At 43.1% G+C, this 16,119-nt stretch overlaps 1 protein-coding gene across 1 annotated transcript; it reads right to left on the bottom strand.

Moving 5' to 3' along the window:
- Positions 1-778: 778 nt before the first annotated feature.
- Positions 779-15,375, bottom strand: LOC139453249 (vitelline envelope sperm lysin receptor-like). Its single transcript, XM_071234875.1, has 11 exons — positions 15,337-15,375; positions 14,867-14,909; positions 13,127-13,308; positions 11,515-11,666; positions 11,143-11,291; positions 8,177-8,264; positions 4,997-5,159; positions 4,355-4,389; positions 2,288-2,390; positions 1,657-1,720; positions 779-840 (listed from the first exon to the last, which is right to left on the bottom strand). Exons 1-11 carry the CDS (start codon positions 15,373-15,375, stop codon positions 779-781), a joined length of 1,080 nt encoding a protein of 359 aa, XP_071090976.1.
- Positions 15,376-16,119: the final 744 nt, after the last annotated feature.

Below are 16,119 nucleotides of genomic sequence, written 5' to 3' on the forward strand. Positions count from 1 at the left end.
ATGTAACTGTATCTGTCGCCACCACGTTTTCTAACAGAAGCTCCATGGATCAAGCAATGAAGTATTTCCTGAAGTTTGTCATGCGAACCCAGTACAACAGAGGAATAGGCATGTCTTCAGGTTTCAGAGTCAAGTCAAAAGTTGACAGTACTGATGCATGGCTTTGGACGATGTCTGCCTCTGTTAACATAATGGCCTTATATGTGGCATATTATCATATATATATTTACTTATATTAAGCAATATTATCTTCGAATTCGGGTAATCGCTGTGATGGTTGACATCACCTTTTACGTGTACGTTCGGTTTTCTTCCCGCGTGTGAACCTTTCTAAGAATACTCTGCGACTGCATGTTGCACCATGGTAATGCTACCAAGCCGAGAAGATCCTGTGTAGAATTGGTCTTCAGTAACCCATACTTGCCGTAAAAGGCAACAAACGAACCAACGCTGGAGAGCGCCTGAAAATACCTATACACGGGATTATTGACTTGCTTGAGCCAATTCTGCAATACAAAACTGGAAATGATGGGCTCATCCTATAAACATACTACTCAAAAGAATTAAAGGACAACCTGATTCTTTCATATCACCATAGTTAATATGTCATGCCATGACAGATGAAGAAAAGTGATATTAATGAACCTAGTTTCCTTAACTTCTTTTGAGTAATATATGTCACTGTTATGTGAAGTGATTGAGTCTACAGTTGGTTCTCCAAAAATAAGAAAATATCAAGTTACTTTCTATTTTATAGCTGAAACTACATTCACGATTACTACGTGGTGTGTACCGTAAATAACGGCGTCGGCTGCAGAGGAATACTGGCAGTGTCATCACCTGCAAGTGGACAACAATCAACAGTTTTAGGGAGTGATGGAGTTGAGAAAAACGACTTTGACTTACTGTTGGAGGAAACCCGCATTGATAAAAAGTCTTTGACGTTTACAACTTCGGTGACACCCACTGGGGTATTGTTTGTTTGTTCTTTAACACAGCACTTAGCAAAGTTCCAGCTATATGTGCGGCGTTAAACAACAAACAACAAACAAAGCTTATCCTTGATATTTCGAGGAGTGAGTGCATATTCCAGTAACATAGCAGAGGACTGTGAATAATCGAGTCTTGGGAAGAAAAACACATTATAGAGGGAATGAACAAAGATTAATATCCGGGCCTCACAGTCGGGTGACAGATATGGAGTGCTATTGATATATCCCAATAATGGGAACTAACGATACATATCTCAGGGAAACCGTTATAAGTGAGATATAAAATGCCGGGATGACCCGACATTAATCCAATAGTGCGCAAAGAAGGATGATCATACGATCAAGCCTCAACAAGGATGATTGTCCCATGACAAGAAAGGTCTGAACCGTGTTCACACAGTAAGCTATCGATAGGCTACAGTTACTTATACAGAGAGGCCTTATGCTGGTCACCATCCAAAGTGTCACCATCTGCGACTGGGAAAGACAATTATTAGGTGAAACGGGGTTTAACGTCGCGTCCAAGGTTATTGTACGTATATAGCGACGTGCATATAGCGCGTGTGTGCGTTCGTGCGTGCGTTGCCGATTTTATAGTGTTAGCCCAGTGAGATACCATGCCGCAGTTTAAAATGAATACCGCTACCAGAAACAGTATACTTACTCCGAGACGACCAGTCCTTGTTTTGGGCTGTATTTCTGCGGGCTCTCTCATTGTGACATGAATTCTGAAACATGCAAAAACATGTAAAAATCATTAATAACTATTGTTCGAAGCCTCCATGTATATTTCATGTGATCCTGTTTCCACGCACCTACCATATTTCACACCCATACTTGACGCAAACGCAAATTCTCTATTTTACAGGTCTACATTTGACACACACGCACCTACCATCCATATTACAGGCCTATATATTTAACGCGCACGCACCAAACATAAGAAAGGCCTATGTATTTGAGACCGCCTCCGTGGTCTAGTGGTAGAGCGTCCGCCCGGAGAGCGGAAATTCCGGGGTTCGATCTCCGGTCGCGTCATATTATAAAAGATGGTACTTTTTGTTACCCTGTCTGGCGGACTCAGTATACTGAGTCTGAGTGGGGTATTCAGTGGAGTATCTCTGTACGTACAGACGTACACGCACGCGTACGCACGCGCGCACGCACACACTGCTATATCAGTGCAATAATCATGGACGCGACGTTAAACCCCATTTCACCTCACCTCACCTATGTATTTGACACACGTGCACCTTCATATGGGAGGTTTATATATTTGACACACGTGCACCTACCACCGTACACGGCGAGCCAGAGCACTGTGCAATCAACTCTTCATCCATATCCCAGTACTGATCGGCGTAGGCGGCATGAACGTCCTCACACGTGTAGCAGCAGCTGGCGGAAACAAACGGCACAACATGAAATGTTTGGTTTCAGTTTTCTGGAAACCTTCCGGATACCTTCAACAACATTCAAGTTTCTTGGTTTGTAATTTTGTTTTAGTTATGTTTCATGCTTGAACCAAATTTCACTACCAAAGTTTTTAAAAACATCGCGAAAGATTCCGGGTAGAAATGAGAAAGTTGACTAAGTCCTCGTGCTCTAACCTTTACTTTGTTTGTTTGTGTGTTTGTTGATCATAACTGAAATAATGTTCAAAGTGGTGTTTAACTTAATGTATTGCGCGTTACTGCAACGTCAAAATTAAGTTTTATTTTCCGGACTATGGATCTTTGTTCATTCTCTCTAGAATGAATTTTCCTTACCAAGGCTAGATTATTTACAGGCCTCTAGGATGTTGCTGGAAAGATCAAGGATAAGCTTTGTGTTTTTGTTTGTTTGTTGTTTAACGCCATACTCAGCAATATTTCAGCTATATGACGGCGGTCTGTAAATAATCGAGTCTGGACGAGGAAATTCAGTGATTGATGTCATGAGCATCGATCCACGCAATTTCGATACGACCAAATCAGCGAGCCTGAACACCCTATCCCGTTAGTCGCCTCTCATTGTTTGCTGAAGACCTATTCTAACCCGGATCTTCACGGGTCCTAACCTTTACGAAAAGTTAAAGAGGCAGGTGTTGGTAGATCGGCGTTTGGTGATGATAGAATTTCATACAACTACCCCAGCCACAGGTAACGCGAGTTGGTCAACTCAATTTAGTCAGATCTTACTGGGCATTGGTGACCAACTAGTGCAAACATCAGAATGTACAAGTACTTTACTACACGAGACATTCGTATTGATAAGATATCGCTTAAATGAAATTGCATCACAACACAGACGATTGTGACGTCACAAGCAAATAACGTCACTAAGCTGATTATCTATACTTTTTACACTCAAGACAATATTTACTCTCTACAAGGTGCACGGGAGGCCAAGTTTTTCTGAGGCGCCGCAATTCGCACTGCAGAGTTGCGTCCCTTGGGTACGCTACGAACCTATGATCATGGGTTCAAATCAAGGTTCGCCTTGATTTCTAGGTTTGTCAGAACCATACCAGTGCTCGGGGTTTTCACCAAAGTGGTAAACGTCTAAGTCCTGCATCATTTCGGGCTTTCCTCCCACAGTAAGCTGACAAGCCGTGATATAAACCATCAGCAATCTTGTAGCTATTCGCGGCGATTTACAAGTTGGAAAAACGATTGTGGATGATAAATAGAATCTAACCCATGTGTCGTTTGATATTAGTATGAAATATATCAACAATCGTCACTGAATGTTTAAAACTCAGGGGCAGGCGTTAGAGCTTTAAACACTTATCGACAAAGACACTCTGCGAGACAGTCTATATGTGGCTAATAGTGTGCGTAAGGATGCAAACATGGCCGACAGTGAAGTAGAGCATTAAGTGGCGATGAGATTTCCCGACACGGCTGAAATTGTGGTGACATTCATTTTGAACAAAGATAGCTATCACAAGCAGAAAAAACATCCGTTACTAGGATAGCGATGAGAGGAAGACAAACATCTGTTACTTAGATAGATATCCTGGCACGAAGGGAATGTTTTTCAACAGTCGGGTACAGGACGTACCCTCTTATGTTCGCTGTGATCTCCTTCATGTTCACCGATACTCATGATGAAATTGCTGATCTGTGCAATTTCCTTGTTTTTGCACGGGCCATGGGAAACACAAAATATTCAAGTAAAAAGTTGTATACTACTCAAATGAACTTAAGGAACACCCGGTTCTTTCACATAACGATAGTCAATGTCGTGTCATGACAGATAAATTCTAGTCATGTGAAAGGATCGGGTGTTCTTTAAATTCTTTCAAGTAGTTTATTTTTTTTATATTAACACAAGAACTAGATCAAAATACGAAAATTAATAGTAACAGTATACTTTACTTGGTGTTGGCGCCCCAGCATGAACATTGTGAAATCTGAAAAGATAATGATTGAGTCACGTTTGCTGAACACACTTAAACGACGTATCACCAGTTGACAGGAGAAAGTAGAACTGTGTGATTCGAGTGAGTGAGTGAGTGAGTGAGCGAGCGAGGTTCAGGGAAACACCGCTTTACTTCGTTAAATAGGATGTATCTTACATTTGACCACTTTCTAAAAGGCATTGTGTATTCATAGATTTCGGCCATGAGAGCCGTGCAAATTTACATTTGTCAGAGGAGTACTCAAAGTACGTGATCTAGTCTGTTAGTTGGCGGAACATTTTAGTGGATGCCTCGGGGGATAAGAGGGTCAGATCGCTGACTTTGTGTGCTGGCTATCAGGTCCCTCGCTCTGAAAGTGTGGGTTTGGATCCGCGGTTGGGACACAACCCCAAAAATACTAGGATTTGTACCTTACTTAGAAAGTGTAATACCAAATATTACAGACGAGAGTCGTCATATTTGACCACTTTTTTTTAAGTACTACTTAAATCGACACCGAAACGTCGATAGATGCAATAAACCAGAAGTTGTTATCCAACAAGTTGTATGTAATCTTATTTAACTTGTATTACCATTTTATCTTGCAATAACAGCTCACCTGGCAATCACTGCCGCTGGGTCTTTTAGAGAGCGTGAAGTTACACTCATACCTCAGCTGCGAGTCGTCCTCCAGTCTGAAGGTTTGGAAGTATGGACTTCTTGTCTCGTTGCTGAAGCTGCTGAATCCATCAGTCTTACTGAGGACCACGCCATCCCCACACCTAGCATTGGAAAGACAAACATGGAAAGCTGGAAAGCGGGCGAGGGAATGATTGAGTATGCTTATCATTATTAGGCCTACAAAAGAAAACCAGCAGAGAGTACACACTTTACAAACAAATCACAATCAAGATAAGGTTTGTATCGTAATGATTAAAACCTGCCACATTTCCAATGGTGGGTGCACTCGATGTGTTGCGGTTTGCGCGATTTACTGAGTTGGGTGACTTTGACAATGTGGAGGATTTTGATCTTTACTTGCTCTCTGCTAGTTTTCATTGGTAGGTACATAGAGGTTATCACGCGAGTGTGTTTGGGGATGGTAAATATCCTGCATTAGGAATAAACATTGTATTTAGCGAGCCTTAACACACAAGCGTGATAACCTCTTTATCATATAATGTCATTATTTAATTCTGTGCTTAAAAATTGCTTTCCCTCTCTCACAAACATTACCGAAACATTGCGAGTTTTCCTGGAATGCGCGCATTGATATTAATTACGTCACAGGGTAAGTGGTGTGTCAGTCGGACAGTGACAATAGCCAATATAGTTCGAACTGAAATCTGTTTCTTATACAGTGACGAAGCAACATATACGCAAAACAACAATAGTTTTTAATTGCCTTTCGCGGCAATCCATCGGTCTGTCCGCTAGAGTAACTGCCCTTTGTCAAAAGGAAGCTACTCTAACCCTAGTTTATGAGACGTCACACGGCCACGGTCAGACGTAGTTGACAGTCGGTCTGTCCTGTCATAACGTTAAGAAATGTAGTCAGATGTACACACAGCGACAAAAGGAAACAAGGTGGCAATTCAAACATATTTCGGCCAAATCCAACTATTTTAATTTGTGGAGAAGGTTTCAAGTCGCAGAGGTCTACAAGCACAGATATATGGCTACTGATCCCGCTTGGCTAGGCCTCGTGCCCTCGCAAAATTGTTTCGAAATTTATATCTCTAAAGTTGCCCAAACTTATAAAATGCCTTAGCTACGTCACAGTTAGACACTGATTTTCAGTATATTAGACTGTTGTTAGATATGGATAGCAATTATCCCTGTAGTTTATCCAGATTCCCGATGGTTAATTCTGACTCGATCGCCGAATGACGAGGGCGACGCCATGTTTGTTTATAAACACTGAAAGTAGTCCCTACTTGACCTTTGATATTTGCATGTCTATCCGCATATGACCCCAACGGATATCGTTTTTATCCGTTTAGCCGAGAAACCTACCCATTATATGATGAAAAGACGTATGTAGCTATATACGTCTTTGGTAGGCCAGGCAACAGCATTATTAGAAAACCAGACTAAAACACGGCGGTGAGCCTATGTCATCACTTACATGTCTGCCGTCGACGGCGTATGTAAACATTTTCTCCTTCACATTAAAAAGGCTTCTATATGCCATTGCGCAGCCATTTGTGTACAGGATGGAATGACATTTGATATTTACTTAGACCTCAACACTTGTGTTCCGTTTTTCGCAGTATTGGCCATGATACTTAAATCTCCCACACAGAAGATTCTGTAAACCTCTTCTCTGAAATTGCCCGACTGAAGGAGCTGGACGAAGTTCGAAAAGAAACGCGCATCTCATGTAACTTCCGATCCTTTTGATATCCAATAAAAGTGATTTATTTGGACAAAATGAGACACATAGGGATACAATAACATGTCTAGAAACATTTCATACATCGTTTTTGGATTCGAACATTGAACAAAGGCTGTTCGTATCCATAGTTTGTTTGTTTGTTGTTTAACGCCGCACTCGGCAATACAACAGCTACATGTATATAACGGCGGTCTGTAAATAATAGTCTGGACCAAGCAAACCAGCGACTGACATCATGAGCATCGACCCACGCAATTGGGATACGATGACATGCATCAACCAAGTCAGCGAGTGTGACCACCCGATCCCGTTAGTCGCCTCTTACGACAAGCATCGTCGCCTGTCACGGCACGCATGGGTTGCTGAAGACCTATTCTAACCTGGAACTTCACGGGTATCATATCCTAAGTACAAAAAACGACCAGGACGTGTCTTTCTGAGCACGTGCCAAGAACAATATGGACAACTGATTGTTGAAGGTTTACATGAAACATGAAACATAGCAAACGCCCGTCAGTTCTGTGATTGTCAAGGAATGCACCGTGCCCAGATTAGGCATAAACGACGGTAATTGGGCATGACAGAAGCTGGTATGATGGCAACAGAAGTGGCAAGCGACCCGCGTGTAACGTTACGTCAAGACAGGGTTGTCGTCCGTTCTGACATGCGCCAATGACACCTACATACATCAGTTGGAACCCACCATAGACTTGTGGCGGCACAGTGCGTCGGTTGTCAGAGGCAACCTCAAGTTCTCACGTCCAAGTCTTTTGGAATATGATTACATGATTTCATATATTGTTGAAATAATTAGATTTTAGTGTTAGTTCTTAGTCCTCAGTATTTATGTAGAAAGTATTTGAATGATATATATATGTATCTAAAGTACTTACAATTCGAGTGAACAGTCCAATATATATATAAAATATAAAACAAAACACACGGCCGAATACTTCCGCCGACAGATCGGTCTGCTGTTTCCTGATTGGCTGATAATAGAGTGGGCGGGGCTTTTTTGCAGGTAACTGATTTCGTATCGTTGTCATATTTTCTCATTTCGTCTGTTAATCACTGTTAATGAGTCTGTGAAGTTATTATTTATTATTGTTTACTTGTTTATAATCATCATCAGTCTGTACGTTTGTTATTCCTTGTCAAGCCCATGGTGTGTCTGACGGCGTGCGAATTCCATTCTGACGCCACAGGATTTGCCGTCCTTGGCTTCGCCTCAGGCTTTGAGTCCCGTTGCCGGGAGGTCGCTCACCTGCTCATACTTGGGATATAGTCCGTGTGTTGGGCTTTATATCGCTTTTGTTGATAGTCTAGCTATATCAAGGCGGAGGAACAATTTGGGGTATAGAAACGAGATTAAAGGTGAATGGGTTCCCATTATAGACATACCCTGCTCTGAGGATAGAATACCGTGCCCCGCTGACGATGGACACTGCATCACAGGATACCGGCATCATGTTGGAATCCTGTGGCAGCCCTAAGAAAGGAAAAAGTGGTGAGGTGAGGTGAGGTGAGGTGAGGTGAGGTGAGGTGAGGCGAGGCGTTCAAGATTATTGCACTTATATAGCGGCTTGCATGCACTATTGTGTATGTCTATTTGAACTGGCCCGGAAGCAAAACAGTTAACAGTATAAAGCATAAATACTCTGTAAAAAGTATCTTCAGGGACAATATATATTTTCGGATAAAATCCCACACTCCGATTGGGGCGCCATGTAGAGTAACAACAAGTACCATCTTTTAGCGTCATTTGGTATGACGCGGCAGGGATCATGTCAGAAGTCAGGGTAAGAAATACAAATGGCATAATTTTCAGTTTACATTACGACAAAATTCCATTTGGTCAACTTCACCGCACGACTACAATCCACATGGTCAACTTCACATCACGACTACAATCCGCATGATCAACTTCACATCACGACTACAATCCGCATGATCAACTTCACCGCACGACTACAATCCACATGGTCAACTTCACATCACGACTACAATCCGCATGATCAACTTCACATCACGACTACAATCCACATGATCAACTTCACATCACGACTACAATCCACATGGTCAACTTCACATCACGACTACAATCCACATGATCAACTTCACATCACGACTACAATCCACATGATCAACTTCACATCACGACTACAATCCACATGATCAACTTCACATCACGACTACAATCCGCATGGTCAACTTCACTGCACGACTACAATCCACATGGTCAACATCACCGCACGACTACAATCCACATGGTCAACTTCATCGCACGACTACAATCCGCATGGTCAACTTCACATCACGACTACAACCCGCATGATCAACTTCACATCACGACTACAATCCACATGATCAACTTCACATCACGACTACAATCCGCATGGTCAACTTCACCGCACGACTACAATCCACATGGTCAACATCACCGCACGACTACAATCCGCATGGTCAACTTCACATCACGACTACAATCCACATGGTCAACTTCATCGCACGACTACAATCCGTATGATCAACTTCACATCACGACTACATTCCACATGGTCAACTTCACATCACGACTACAATCCACATGGTCAACTTCACCGCACGACTACAATCCACATGGTCAACTTCACCGCACGACTACAATCCACATGATCAACTTCACCGCACGACTACAATCCGCATGATCAACTTCACCGCACGACTACAATCCGCATGATCAACTTCACCGCACGACTACATTCCACATGGTCAACTTCACATCACGACTACAATCCGCATGGTCAACTTCACTGCACGACTGCAATCCGCATGATCAACTTCATTGCACGACTACAATCCGCATGATCAACTTCATCGCACGACTACAATCCGCATGATCAACTTCATTGCACGACTACAATCCGCATGATCAACTTCATCGCACGACTACAATCCGCATGATCAACTTCACCGCACGACTACAATCCGCATGGTCAACTTCACCGCACGACTACAATCCGCATGGTCAACTTCACATCACGACTACAATCCGCATGATCAACTTCACATCACGACTACAGTCAACATGGTCAACTTCACATCACGACTACAGTCAACATGGTCAACTTCACATCACGACTACAATCCGCATGATCAACTTCACCGCACGACTACAATCCGCATGATCAACTTCACCGCACGACTACAATCCGCATGATCAACTTCATCGCACGACTACAATCCGCATGGTCAACTTCACATCACGACTACAGTCAACATGGTCAACTTCACCGCACAACATTCTACGTGTGCACTTTCACATTCCGACAAAATTCTACATGGTTAACTTCACATTACAACATTCCACATGGTCAACCTGACAGCACGACACCATTCAACATGGTCAACCTTACAGCACGACAACATTCCACATGGTCAACCTCAGCACGACAACATTCCACACGGACAACTTCACATTACGGCTAAATACCATATGGATAGCATCTCAATACGATTTCGTTGCACTTGGACAACTCTTAGTAATTGGAGTCGCGCCAATGATCAGCTAAGGGAACGTAACTCTATACAGCGACATTACGTCATGCCACCGTGTCTCGGCGATTAGGATATCATTACGACATCTTTCTGAACGGGCAACATATCATTATGAGAAAGATCTGTTTTACACAACATGGAGCAATATTCCAGCTGTGTAACGTCGGTCCGCACAGAGAGCATCTCATTACGACCTTATTCCACATGGGCTACTTCACATCAGGACAACATTCTACACTAAATGAACCAGTCATCAAGTCAGCGAGTCTGACCACCAGATCCACTTCGTGACCATGGGACCATTTCTTGCCTTGATTCACCAAGGGGTGAACCTTTAACGATTGGTAGCACAGGGATATGGGTATCTTATTTGCCTTTATTTTTTCACTTATTTCATAATTATGGGGAATTGGAATCTAGTTCTGTCTTATGTCAGTGACAAATGTTAGATTAAACACAATCTGAAGAAACACAAACAATCTCTAGGTCTTAGTTTAAGTTAAATCAATTAAGGCGGAGACCAGTCTATCACGGCCTGATTTATTTGTCAATATCATGCATTTAAAGTGAACTTTCTAGTCTGACAAGGCTGTATCGTAAGAGGGGTGAGTGAATGGGTTTTAACGCCGCTTTGAACAGTATTCCTGATATATCACGGCGTGTCAGCTAAATGTGGGAGGAAAGCCCGAATGATGCAGGTCTCAGGCGTTTGCACAGGTATGGTGTTGACAAGATCAGAAACATAATCCGGTTGAACCGGGGTTCGAACCCACAATCATAGGTTTATGGCGAGCCCAAGGGACGCAACAGTGAATCGTAACAGGACCTACCGACAGCATATGCCCTCAACTGAACTGTTCGGCCCAGATGGACTGCACTGCTTGCCAGATCCTTACCACGGATATCAGTCAATTTCAGGGTGAAAGTTGCGTTGCTCCCCTGGCCCATGTGACTTTGGATCTCCTTCGGTGTAAGAAGTCTACAACACATGACAAATAATTCAGTACTGCATTAGATGTAAGCAGCCGACAATATGGTTTTGAAGCAGGGACTGTTTGTTTATTGTTTACTCAAAAATAATGCAGCTGAATGTCAAGCGAAGTGAGGATCTATCCTTAAAGTTATATTCACAAATATTCATGACAAACGTCACTGACTCACCTCTGGTTGATGTTATGTGCCTGTGTCAGTGGCCGACTCACCTCTGGCTGATGTTATGTGCCTGTGTGTCACCGGCAGCTTTAGCATCAAAGGTACAGGTGATGGTAACCTCCTCTTGTTGAGGCATCAGACTCCCAACATCACCGTATGATGCCAAGACTTTGACGACAAACGTCGACACTTGCTGCGGTTTCTGAAACCATATAACGCAAGGCGCAATGCGGGATTACTAGTGCGTGTATCTCTTATGGCTGTGGTGATAATTAACCAGGGATCTTAATCAGTAAGCATCAGCGGATCCGGGCACGGCGTAATAAATAACGGCGAATTAGACGAATGTTTGCTTGTTTGTTTTGGATACGATGACATGCATCAACCAAGTCAGCGGGTCTGACCACACGATCCCGTTAGTCGCCTCTTACGACAAGTATCGTCGCCTTTTACGGCAAGCATGGGTTGCTGAAGATTTATTCTACCCCGGATCTTTACGGGTCAGTTAGACGAAGACTGAGACAACTTTCCTTCTCCACTGGAATGAAAACTATTGTTCGCCCCTTAGTCAAGTAGCCAAGATCTGGCTTCACGAACCTAACCCGAATCAGACCGCCTCCGTGGTCAAGTGGATAGAGCGTCTGGCCGCAAAATGGAAGGTTGATGGTTCGGTCCCCTTTCCAAAAGACGTTAAAAAGATGATACTTGTTGTTACTCGGCATTAAGGTTAGTTGAAATCTGGTTTACCGTCGCTCTCAAGATTATTGCACTTACGTGTATATTGCGACGTACTTGCACGTGTGTGTGACTGCTTGTACTAGCACACTGAGATACCATGCCACAGTTTAACATAAATACTCCAGTCAGACACAGTACACTGACTCAGAGCCAACGAGTCCTTGTTTAAGCCCCTCAATGCCTAGCGCCAGGCAGTGCAATAACATGTACCATCTTTTAACGTCTTTTGATATGATGCGGCAGGAGATCGAACCACCGGTCTTCGTCTCTGGGCCCACGCTCTGCAACTAGACCAAGGAGGCGGTCCTCGGTATTAAGGGGTTGAAAAGGCTGGTTCGGCTCGGCGTCAGTATAGTGGGTATGAGTGGGGTATTCATGTCAAAACTGCGGCATGGAATCGGGATAGCGGGATAGCACTATATTACAACCGTAGTAAGTTCGGACTAGTACATGTGAGTGAGTGAGTATAGTTTTACGCCGCTTTTAGCAATGTCACAGCGGGGGACCCAAGAAATGTGCTTCGTACACATGTGGGTAGTCGAACCCGGTCTTCGGCGAGGCTAACTAGTACAAGCAGCCCCCCACACGCGGATGCACGCCGCTACAAATGTGAGACAATGCGACGTTGAACCCCATTTTACGTCATCTCACCTCATCCCGAAACTTTAAGTAAGAAGTGATTAATTTAACAACATCATTAAATGACGTCGGGGTAAGATGCGACGTTAAGGTGAAGGCTGAAAGTGATTCCCCGAGTCACCCAGAAATGTAGACAATGCGACCTCTTGACCAACACTTTATATACTATAAGCAAGAATGACCCTGAGCCAAATCCAAAATGGTTGTACATGTATCTGCATATTCCGGCCCAAATTACCTTGAAGACATAAGGGAGATTACTCCGTAAATTCCGGCCAGAGTTACCTTGAAGACACAAGGGAGATTACTGTGACCCGGATACCCTACAAGCAGCGTAAAGTTGACACCGTCAGAAGTCTTGAAGGGTACTGTTCTATCTGCACATTCAGCCTTGGCGCCAACGGTCAGGTCGGTTACTATGGTAACCACGGCGGGACGATCCGGATGATCCCCACAGTTAGGGGTGACTGTGGGTATAGTTACAATAAAGCGTCATGATCTGCAGTTAGTTAATTTTATGTCGTTCAAGATTCAATTTTTTGTTGCTTATGTCGATTGAAAAGTTAACATGATTTCTTTTCACGCAAACTCGAATTTATCCGACCTAAGAAACCTAGCCGTTTGGGGGCTGTGCAGAGTTGCGTCCCTTAGGCACGCCAGAAACCAATGATTGTGGGTTCGAATCCCGGTTCGACCCGATTATGTTTCTAGGTTTGTCAGCACCATACCCGTGCTCGTGGGTTTCACCGAAGTGGTAAACGTCTGAGACCTGCATCAGTTCGGGCTTTCCTCTCGCATTAAGCAGACGCCGTGATATAACTGGAATACTGTTTAATGCGGCGTTAAACACAGCTCACTCACTCACTCTGCATGTAGGCTGCAGCACATCGTAATGTGGTGGGGTGTTTAAGGGAATTGTGTCACGTGGACGTATTTGCATTCATACATCTACTCAAGAGTGTATAAGGTGTTTGGTGCTACTCTCTCTGGGCGTTTGTCCGGTAACTGATGGCAACCGGGGCTGCTGTCAGTGAGATTGCGTAATCTGTCAAGTGTGTTTCCTTGCGCAGCGAACGCCTGACTGTAGATAGGGATTGCTTTGACCTTCTGTGCCTGTTTTCTCAAAATAGAATACTTTTTGTTCTACTAATAAAACACATACATGTGTACAATATTGATGTTTATATCGATGATGCATGTCATTTGTACAATTATGTTTTCGATCTCATTTATATTTTTTTAACGTTATAAAGTGAATTTTGGGTTATTATAAGATAAGATAAGAAAAGACTTATCTCAAGGAAAGTTCATATTGCACAGTTCATGAGCACTAAATCATGGTAAAAAAGAAACTACACATGTATATGACATTAAAACATGTACATAAGACAATAAGACACTTAGTAATATAATCACAGGAAAAAATATGTCGAGAATTGAACACTACTATAGTGCCAGCAAGGAATGGAATTTAAAAGTCTGTCTGAATGAAGAATAAGGCGACTCATTTAGTACTAGTATCTTACGCGACTTTTTGACAATTTGTTTCTGATAAATTTCGCCGATTTGTTTAAAATATGTCCTGAGACTTTACTTGCTGTGTTTAAAATTGTATGCATTTTAGATTTATTTTGAACAGACAGGCTCCCATACCAACAGTTGACATTAAAACTAACATGCTTTCAATAAATGTTCTATAAAACGCCTTTTTAACAATTAGAGTAGGAAAATTAATCTTGTACCATTGGACAAATTTTGAAATTTTTGAACGATAATTAATTTCAGATTGCTTTATGAATCCGGCCAGCGCTGCGTCAGCTGCAAACTTAACTGTCAAGCATTTGTTACAAATACTGATGGTCATTTCATAAAACAGGAGAGATGTTCAATGTCTTCTTTATAGTGTCCTCCATATGAATATTTTGATACCATAAACGAAAGTTTGCAATTTATGGTTTGGGATAATTTCCAATCAGGTCTAAAATACCTACAAAACTCGTTATGTTTGGATGAACGAGGACCTACCTTTGAGAATATAGCCAGCTGGAATTTTCGCAAAAACAGATAACTGCAAAAAACAAATGTTATCATCGAATTTTATAAAAAAAACTTTTGTTTCTTTGGTGGTTGTTGTTGTTGTTTAGCACTCGGCAATATTTCAGCTATATGACGACGGTCTCTTAATAAGCGAGACATGACCAGATAATCCAAAGATTAACATCATGAGCACTGACCTACACAATTGGGATACGAGTGAGTGAGTATGGTTTTACGCCGCTTTTAGCAATACTCCAGGTATATCACGGCGGGGACAGAAATGGGCTTCACACATTGTACCCATGTGGTGAATCGAACCCGGGCCTTCGGAGTGACGAGCGAACGCTTTAACCACAGGACTACCCCTTCGCACTCTCACAAGGTAAATAAATATAAATACTCACACAATATGAATACAGACTGATACTCACACAAGATAACTGAAGATTGATACTCACGAAATATACGTTTAGAACACAAACTACCGCCAGCCACATCTTCGTCGTCTACCCTGCTTGTAAAATACAAGAGATACGTGTATGTAACACTTTTGTAGTGATATGTGTATAATCTGTTTGTTGTTTAACGACGCACCCATCAATATTACAGCTATATGCAGGTGGTCGGTAAAAGATCGAGCCTGGACCAGACAATGCAGTGCAAGCCTGACACCCCGATCGCCTTGAGCGACAAGCATGAGTTATAATGTCCATACGAAGAGAGGAGAGTTGGTGGCCGGGTGGAGGTTGGTTTGGGGTGTGTGGGGTGTGTGCGTTGTGTGTGTGTGGGGGGTGGGTGGGGGGTGGGTGGGTGCGTTGTTGGTGTGTGTGTGTGGGTGGTGGGTGGTGGAGGGTGAGTTGTTGGGGTGTGGGTGTGGGTGTGTGGGTGTGGGGGGGGGGGGAGGGGGGAAGAGGGGGGGGGAGGGGGGAAGAGGGGGAGGGGGAGCAGTAGATCGGTACATAACCCATCAATTGATGTACCTTCCCGAACCACGATGAACATATGACATGTTGTAAATTGCTCGTGTACGTGAATATGTGAGTGAGGCGGTGACTGTGACTTTACGCCGCTTTTACCAATATTCCAACAATATCATATGGACTTTCTAACGACACCAGAAATGGGCTTCAGCGTGGCGAGCGAACGCTTGAACCACAAGGCTACCCCGCGGTCCCTGTGAATATGTACATAATACACTGTACATCATGCCTGTCCCAAATGCAACCTCACAATATCAAGAT

The sequence above is a fragment of the Haliotis cracherodii genome, unplaced genomic scaffold, assembly GCF_022045235.1.
Source record: "Haliotis cracherodii isolate W230 unplaced genomic scaffold, xgHalCrac1.p SCAF_9, whole genome shotgun sequence".
Lineage (NCBI taxonomy): Eukaryota > Metazoa > Mollusca > Gastropoda > Lepetellida > Haliotidae > Haliotis > Haliotis cracherodii.